The 9,206-nt window shown below is 34.1% G+C and overlaps 1 protein-coding gene across 1 annotated transcript; it reads left to right on the plus strand.

The window, feature by feature from the left end:
- Positions 1–225: 225 nt before the first annotated feature.
- On the plus strand, positions 226–3,320 carry LOC125204399 (ribonuclease MRP protein subunit POP4-like). The gene is made up of 7 exons (XM_048103056.1): positions 226–402; positions 553–701; positions 1,202–1,278; positions 1,382–1,391; positions 2,133–2,210; positions 2,329–2,430; positions 2,542–3,320. Exons 2-7 carry the CDS (start codon positions 554–556, stop codon positions 2,637–2,639), a joined length of 513 nt encoding a protein of 170 aa, XP_047959013.1. The 5' UTR covers positions 226–402; position 553; the 3' UTR covers positions 2,640–3,320.
- Positions 3,321–9,206: the final 5,886 nt, after the last annotated feature.

Below are 9,206 nucleotides of genomic sequence, written 5' to 3' on the forward strand. Positions count from 1 at the left end.
TTCATGGAAAGTTGGTGAATTTAAAAGCAGTTACCCCTAATTATTACTACTTAACTGAATTTAATTAATTAATACTCATAAATTTAAAATCTTATCAACTTTGTTAATATTTTCAAATTGGTTATCTATCAAAATCATATTCCCATTATGATAAGGGATTCTTGCGCCTAGTTATAATTGTTTATTTTATGTCGTGGATGATTTAGAATTTTGCAGAGTCGTTAATATCCCCCAAAATTTCAAAAAACTCTGCGTTCCCTTCCTGCCGCCGCAGCCCTACCTATTGGAAGAAATCTTCCCTACTCAAATTCTCCACCAAAAATGCGTCCAGCATCCGTCGACGCTGCTGTATAGGTCATTTTTTCAGTTATTTGGTGTTGAGTCAAAACGTAAGATTCTCAGGTGCTCGTTTATTAGTTACTCCATCAATGTATTTACTTTTCACAAATTGGATGCGGCTTGTTTCATATGAATTCTGCATCACTATCTATTGTTCATTCAGCTATTAACTTGTCAACTAATTTAAACAAAAAAATAAACTGTTTAACCTAGTATGGAAGACCAAAGGAGGCGTACCCTGGAAGCTCTAGAGAGACGATTTGCTCAACACAAGAGCAAGAAAAGGCCAGCTGAAGATAAGAAAACATTTTTTGTATCTTTGCCTGTCAATAAGCCCCTCTCCATATCTTCATCTAAAAAAGGTTCATCTTTTAGTATGATTATGTTCTTCATCTTTTTATTTGAAGTTCCTTGCCGTACCATTACCTGTTGGGGTGATTAGTTTTGACTTTTGAGTTAGCAAAATAGTGCATTCTTAAAATATAACTAATTGCAGCTGCATAATACTTTTCCTTTTTCAATAAAGTATGTATATCTAAACATAGTCTGCTATTGATTAGTTTGGGTGTTACTCTTGTTTAATGTCAAACTTTTATGTTGTGGTCAAAGGGACTCTTTCACATGATTGTTATGGTGAGAAGTGGTACATGTAATTGAAACTTTAGTGTTATTTTCTTGACACAAATATGTTTCAAATTTGCAAATTCTTCGAAGAGGATGTCATTTCAAGTTTTAAAAGTCTTTAGCATGCTCCTCTTGTCTGATATCATGTAAAGAAGGTATTGTTGTGCTAAAAAAAATAGTGCCCGTTCGGATTTGAGTTTGATAAAGAACTCTTAATATTAACCACCTTATTTTGCAGATACAGAAGTAAATGAGCCTGCCTACTTGAAGCTTTCTCACTCTGTTCATGAAAACTTGCTACCAAATGGTGTACAAGTTAGTGTCACATTTGACACTGAGTAGCTGTGTTGTTTATTTGGCATGATTTTAACTTGAAATCAAGTTAACAATTGCTTCTCTATTTACTCTATTTGTGCAGGTTTCTGAAGGTAAAGTCACAGTTAATGGAGTTTTACATGAGCTTTTCCAACACGGTGATTCAGCTAAGAAATACATGCACGGATCCAAAAATATAAAAAATCGAGAATACAATACTTCTTGATAATTATGTCCAGAGAAGTGGCAGTTCAAATTCTGGTCATATGAGAGCACTACAACAAGGCTCAAAACGCTCTAAAAAGCATATGTCCCTAAAGCAACATAAGAGTATTGGAACATTTGATTTGCCGAAAGCATTCCACAAGTCAGTTCACTATCCAGTTCTGTTTTGCTCTTTGTGTGGCCTGCCTCTAACAATCTTAATATATTCATACCTGTGTTTGATCCACCAATAATTGGATTTATGAGGAAGGTATTTGGTTTTTCGTTTGTTTTGCCTTTTTATTCTTAATTGAGTACGTTTCAAGTTATGGTTTGCATGCGTCTTCAAGGGATGCGTGTGTAACCACTCGTAGGATAGATTGGTTTACCAGATACTTTTCTCGTAAGAAATCCAACCTTTGTTGAGTACTGCCATAGGATTCAGTCCTTGCTATTCTTGTTGTCTTAGATAATTGCCAGATACTTTTGTTGTAATACCTGAATTTATTATGCTGACTTTTCAGCTTTGACATCTTTAAAGCTATGCATGAAAAGTGGAAATCCTATATACAGAAGCTTCTTAAAATTGCTGGGTAGTTTTTATGCTATTTTCATCTTCTGGTAATGCTTTATCTTATAATGTATGTAAGGTTGTATTCTTGAATGCAGGAAAGAACAGTTGGCTCAGTGCTTCCTTAATGTCGACCTACACGGTGCAATCATTTTAGGTTCGAAAACTTCACTCATTCCTCAACTGTTGTCTAGTAAATCTTAAATAATACTTCACCATGATAGTCACAGTATGCTTGAAGTAAATTAGGACTTTAACCATCGGTGTCTGTGTAGTTGTTCGGTGTAAAACTGCTGCCTACGTTGGGTTACGTGGCATCATGGTTCGAGAAACTAAAGAAACATTTGGAATTGTTTCTCAGGACAGCAAATTCAAAGGTAACAATATTTCTCACCAGAAGAACATGATGTAACTCGTTATGATATATTGATCTTTTGTTTGCTTCAAATTGTTTTTGTGAAGTCACAAATTCGGTTTTTAATTTGCAGTGGTGCCCAAAAAAATTTCTGTTTTTATGCTCGAAGCAAATCACTGGAAGATTACACTACATGGAGATAAACTTGTATCCAGAAACTTGGTTCAATAATTTTTATTATGAGTGAGTTCTCCATTTTAATGTTTTTGAGTGAAATAACACAGTTAGAGCCTCAATACTTGTGTTGAACACCTAAAATTCTTTGTACAATCAGGATGAGGAGAACTTGGCCGGAGAAACCTCAAAGCTGGGAAGATTGTCCTCTACATAACGAGGGTAATGATGACAACGATGACGAGGATGTTGTCCAGTTCATATCGGTCGACCACATGTGTGGCGATGAGCAGATTTTTTCTTCGTACTCCGAGGAGCTGATCCGGGAACATGGTCGACCAATCAGGGAGCTCATTGTCGACAATTTCAGCATCATTACCCACACATGTGGTCGACCAATATGAACTGGACAACATCCTCGTCATCGTCTTCATCATTACCCTCGTTATGTAGAGGACAATCTTCCCAGCTTTGAGGTGTCTGGGCTTATGCTACTCCGGTTAAGTTCTCCTCACCCTGATTGGCGGCTGATCCGTCGATGTTCTCCCCTGATATAGCCAAGTTATAAAGCTGATCCAGTAGATATAATTCTGTTAATATTCTTACTTTATGCAATTGTTTATTTCAAAGAATTTTTTGGTAACTTCCAAATAATTAGAATCAAGCCTTTTGAAATAAATGTGAATGATCCATATTTCAGTTATACTATGATTTATAAGAATAGCTTGGACTTTTTCATGGTGGATGATAGAGAGAACCTTTCTAATAGTGACATTTATTGTAGGCTGATTAGATTAGTCTGTTAGCTACATAGTTGAACTTGAATAGTACCTAATTTTCACTAGGTTTATTATGCAACAGTGGGGAATCAAGACTGATATCTATTTTTCCGTTCATTCTAAGCAAAGCAAAGCTGAGTAGTAATTAATTTTAATATGATTTTAATGGGTGCTTATATCTTCAAGTCTCAGACTTGTGAATATTCTAAGTTCATGATTAATCGCCATTTTATGCATATCATTGAGATCGAAAACTACATTAGCCTGATGTTACTACTACTAGCATTTTTACAAAAATCTGATGACAAGCTCTTAAAATTTCTAAAGATGTTTCTTCGCTTATTGAAATAAAATATGAATATATATATTTCCGTCCACCGTTTAAAGAGCTCTTTAGGCTCGATATACATTTTAATAAATTATGTGACTTTGTGAAGAAAAGTAAAAGTAGAAAGTATCAATTTTATACTCCCTCCGTTCTCCAAATATTGTCCCACTTTGACATGTCACGGATTTTAAGGGATGTAATTAAAATTGAGTTGAAAAAATTAGTGGAATGTGGGGTCTACTACCAAAAATAGTAAAAAGTAAATGGGACTAATTTTATGGGACGAACGGAGATGGAAAAATGTGACAAATTTTCAAGGATGGAGGGAGTAATAGATTGTGAGTGTAAAAAGTAGGGGTGGCAAATCGTGCGTGTTGGGTCGTTATCGGGTCAGCCCGTTAATGACACAACCCAATAAGGACAAACACGAACACGACCTGTTAAGAAAATCCCAAACCTGAACACGAACATGACCCGCTACCCTCAAACCCGAACACGGCATGAACCCGACACGAACCACTTTTGGTCAACACGGCATGAGAACAACACGTACATGACACGATACTATAACAACACGACCTGATAATACGATAAGAACCTGATAACATGGTAAGAACCTGATAACAACTGTCATTGATTAACAAAAGTTACAAAATCTGATCTTTAAAAGTCTAATTAAAAACCTAAAATTTGATTACAATAATAACATCAATAGAATCATAGCAAAGAAATCTAACAAAAAAAAATCATTTTTAAAATACTAAAAATTAATAATAATATTATATCTTAACGGGTAACATGAACACGACACGAATTTTTCGTTTCAACCTGATAAGGACATGAACCCAATAAGTTTTGACCCAAACTCATTAATTTCATGCGGATTCATATCGGATTATTGTGTCGTGCCAAAAATTGTCAGTCCTATATCAGAACGAATGTCGACGAGTCTTCTACCTCCCGCTCATATTTAAAAATGATCAGAAAATGTTTGGACCTCTAATCGCGTCAAAAATCGAGACTGCATGCAGAAAATTTTAAGAGCACACTTTTTCCTCTTCTTTACTTCTACACATTTTTCTCTCTTTTTCTTTCTCAATATGCACAGCTCCTACACTAAAGACAAGTTTGTATATTTGAATGTTTAGTTTGTATTTAAGTTTAAATTATAATTGTATAAAATAATCTTAGTAAATCTCAATCAAATGAAATGCGTGAAAATTTTGAAAATAGTAAGAACATTGAGTTAGTAATCATAATTGAAACTTTTAACCAAATTAATTAATCCATCTATTAGGTGAGTTTATTTAATACATCAAAAGATTAAAAAAAAAAATATGAGAGACCCTAAAAACAACACATACTACTCTTTTGAGCAAAAAAAACAGTCTTATTTTGTCATTTTGGGATGTCTAAAAAAAAATAGTATCATTTCTAAAAATGAAAATTTTCTAGTATTTCATATTTTAGCTACTTTTTCTCCTCTTCATTTTTCTCTTTATTTTTCTTACTTTACATATTTTTTCTTCTTTTCTGTTTTACTTTCCCAATTTCTTATTAAAACTCGTATTGCTCACAATAGACTATATTGTGTGGACAGAGAAAGTAACAAAAGTTGTTTACCAGATAGAAAGTAAAGCTAGGATAAATACACTCGCCCGTCCCATTAAATATAAAAAAGTTGTATACCAGATAGCAAGTAAAGTTAGGATAAATACCACTCGCCCCGTCCCATTAAATATAAAACATTTGATTTTTGGTACAAGATTTTATGTAGTGATGTTTTATAAGTTAATGAAGAGAGATAGTAAATTAAGAAAGAGAAAAAAGTAGAAAGTGTGTTGTTTTCATTTTTAAAAAAGTTTTATTTTTAATGGGACAATTCATAAAAAAAAATATTTTATTTTTAATGGAATTGGAAGGAGTAAGTATTAATATCAAATGGACTATTAGAGAAACTAAAAGTAATGACAATGTTCAAATTGATTGTATAAATATATTGATACAACTAAGCATTACATTGTAAATTCCTTTTTAGTTAATTGTAATTTCAAACTTAGATTCTATACCTACTTCTACTTTTATTTATGGTGACAACCGTGATCATATTCATTTTTTTGTCAAGCCATAATTTCTAGGTTGTCCGATTGGATTTTTTCAAAAGTCAACTTATTCCCTGCTTTTTATTGAAAAAATTGTTAAATATTTCACTAAAATTATTATAAACATCAATAGGATATTAGTGTGCACATCTCATCAAACTTTTATTATAATAATAATATTATTATAAGTGTTGATCGGTGGGTTATAACTATTTGATATTTTTATTATGATTATTTAAATCAATGGAATAGATGAAACAAATGGCTCGAAAATGAATTTGTAAAGAATTGGGGTGGAATCTTAAAATTAGGGAATTGTTGGGTTCAGACAAGGTCTTCATTAATTCTAGTTGTAACCGTTACGAGTATGAGAAAATGAATACCATCTTTCCCTCTCTCCAACTCACTCTCTCATAAACTCAAATTCAGTATTGTTTCTTCAAAATTTAACTCGATTTCGTCACAACCCAAATTAGTTCTCTTCATTCACAGAGCTAAGAACTGATGATGAAAGGCTCGGAATCCGTCCAGCCCAAAAATGGGGCCGAATCGAAACAGGGAGTGTCAGTGGAGGTCGGCGGTGGGCGTGTGCGGTTTAATGTGGAGCTGAATCCAAGGGAGACCAAGATTGTCTCTTGGAAAAAGCTTCTAATAATGGCAAATTTGAGTGAGGCCGACGGGCCAGGTCCGTCGGCTCCAGGCCCGTCTTCTGAAGCCCGTGGCGGTGAGCCGCCAACTACTCCTGCGGCGGCTTCTCATATCAATGAAACGGTAATCTTGCATGCAACGTTGTTATTGTTGAGTCTGTGGAAAAATATAAGTGTTGCATGTTTGTTAACTAATTCATAGATTTTCATTCTATATTGTAATTTTTACTTGGCCTAGCTTTCATTTAACACTCTAGTTTGGAAAATTGTTGGTTAATTCGAATCCGAGATTAGGTTTTGACTGGGGCGGATTTTGTTTTTTGTACGTAGAACTTGCAGGGCAGCAGGGATGAGGCAGATCTTGTTCTCGACAACATGCCTGGTGATGATGACTACGACACCGATGATTCTTTCTTTGATGATACTGAGTTGGTGTGCACTGCTCTTTTATCGAGTTGTCTTATTTTTCTATGCACATACTAAGTTTGATTTTATCATCCTGAATTAAATGTGTTACCATTTTTTTTTTACAGGAGGAACCTCCAAATACTACTGATCTTGAGAATGCCTTTGGAGAGTTGGAGAATATAATTGCACAATGTATCTCACTACTAGCTACTAGTTTATTTCTATTATTTTAGTGTGATTCATGACATATTTATTGTTCTGTGTTTGTGCATAAACAGTTAGATCACCTCATACAGATCCTCAGGATCCAGCTAATCAATCTCAATCGCATAAAAAGAGATTGCCTACAGAAATAAGACTGGAGCTTGCAAAAGTGGCTAGATTAGCGGTACTCAAAAGCAATTGAATTATTTCATCTTTGTTATAGAGCTAACTTATATTACTATCATTTATTCTGTGCTTAATTAGCCTGTCTTTTAGTATAAGTCAATCATGTCCTTTATTGTTGATGCAGGGCTCCTGCTATAGACGGATTCCCAAGGATGTGATCAGCCGTCTAATGAGCATTTTGGGCCACTTGGTGAATATTACAACACTGAAGGTATTTTCCCACTTTAAGACAAAGATTTTTACTTTTAAGGTTACTATGTTTTGTTCTTCTTGCTATTTGGCTTTCACATGAAAATCCTCTACTCCATCTGTTCTATAGTAGTAGAGTCATTTTGTCATTTAGGTACGTTTCATAATAGTAGAGTCATTTCCTTTTTTAAAAAAGGTCAACACATTTCTTCTCACTTACTTTACTCTCTCTTACTTTACTCTCTCTTCATCTCTCTACCTTTTTCCTTTCCTACTTTATTCTTCCTTTACTTAACTCACTTAACACAATTTTTCTTAATCTCCGTGTCAAAAAGAAATGCCTCCACTACTATGGAACGGAGGGAGTATTATATTTTTGCTGGTTGTCTTTACTGCTGGAATACATGCTGAGCGGATGGTTTTTGTGCTGTCACCTCATTATTATGATACTCCATATTGATATTTTGCGGTCGATAACCTTTTTTTGTGATGACGTACAGAAGTATGTCGAGGTGGAATGCTATGTCTTGGCTGAGACAAATCCAAAATGTTAAAGACATGTATCGAAATGAACTCCTCTTGAAATGCATGACTTAGAAGTGGATATTTGTTGTGGAACTATCTTCTTTATTACCAACAGCTGAAGCACTTTAACTTTAGGGAATAATTTTTTCCTGAACCTTAAATTTATATGGTCATCTAAAGTTATGTTTTCCTATCAACATAGACTAATTCCTCAAGTAACAGACGAAGAGAATTGTGAAGTTCACAGGAAGAGTCTAATAATGGTCCATCTAAGCAATTTCGAAAGATCAACCGGATGGAGTTTAGCAAAATTTTATTTTCTTTAATCTGAAATTCATTCTCTTTTACAAGTCTTTAGGGATCAGAACCATCCATTGAAATTTAATTAAAGTTTTTCTTTATCCATCCATGCTAATGTCACATAGCTGAGTGGCTCTCATTATGGTACCTTTGTTGGTAAATCATTTATACATAATTTAGTAAATATATCTTAATAAAATCAAGAATCTCATGTTGAGTAATAGAATGATGCCAAGCACCAGTACTGTGGTAGAATGTTCGAAAGGAAAACAATGCTATAACGTCAAATACATTGGAGATTTAATTCAAGTATAGTTAGGGAAGTAAGTTCTCCGTTCACTCTTTAATATATGTACATACCCAAAGCATAACAATAAATTAGTTTCCCACTCTCATTGTAAGTTTCTAAGATGCCTAAGTTCGTAGGTTTATTGTTGCAGAATCTACTGTTTTTGTATCTAAGATATGATATATTAAAACACGTCCTCCTGTGGGCAGCGGCGTTTCTTTTATAAAGAATTCTAAAAGTGAGTTGTAGCGATCACGGCTAGGATTCTAGCATGTTCACATCTTTTTTGTTATCGGAAGGTCTATTTCATGTCACACGTGATGGACTCACTATATTTTTTATAAGCTTTAGATTACAAGTATATGTGAGAGTCTATAGTTGTAAGCGGGTATATATATGTGAAAAAAATTATGGCATTTACGTCACTAGGATGCCATTTAATGAGGAATCGCTAAAAGTAAGTAAGATTCTACATTTTTTTTAACCTTTGAAGCACTATTCCATGTGACACGTGGTGGACTATACTGGTGTTTTATTTGCTTTGAATAACGCGTATTTGGGCAGTCTATTTGCAAAAATGTATGGTGATATACCTAGCATCTTTAAGACCATCATTTGAAAGATAATATAAAATCATTTACGGGAAAGAAGGTGATACCTTGATGAG

Source organism: Salvia hispanica, chromosome 2, assembly GCF_023119035.1.
Source record: "Salvia hispanica cultivar TCC Black 2014 chromosome 2, UniMelb_Shisp_WGS_1.0, whole genome shotgun sequence".
In the NCBI taxonomy this organism is placed as follows: Eukaryota; Viridiplantae; Streptophyta; class Magnoliopsida; order Lamiales; family Lamiaceae; genus Salvia; species Salvia hispanica.

Coding starts and splice junctions, on each gene's coding strand:
- LOC125204399 (XM_048103056.1), top strand. CDS start 554: ATGGAAGACCAAAGGAGGCGTACCCTGGAAGCTCTAGAGAGACGATTT. Junction 702..1,201: donor CATATCTTCATCTAAAAAAG/GTTCATCTTTTA, acceptor CTTATTTTGCAG/ATACAGAAGTAAATGAGCCT. Junction 2,211..2,328: donor ACACGGTGCAATCATTTTAG/GTTCGAAAACTT, acceptor GTGTCTGTGTAG/TTGTTCGGTGTAAAACTGCT.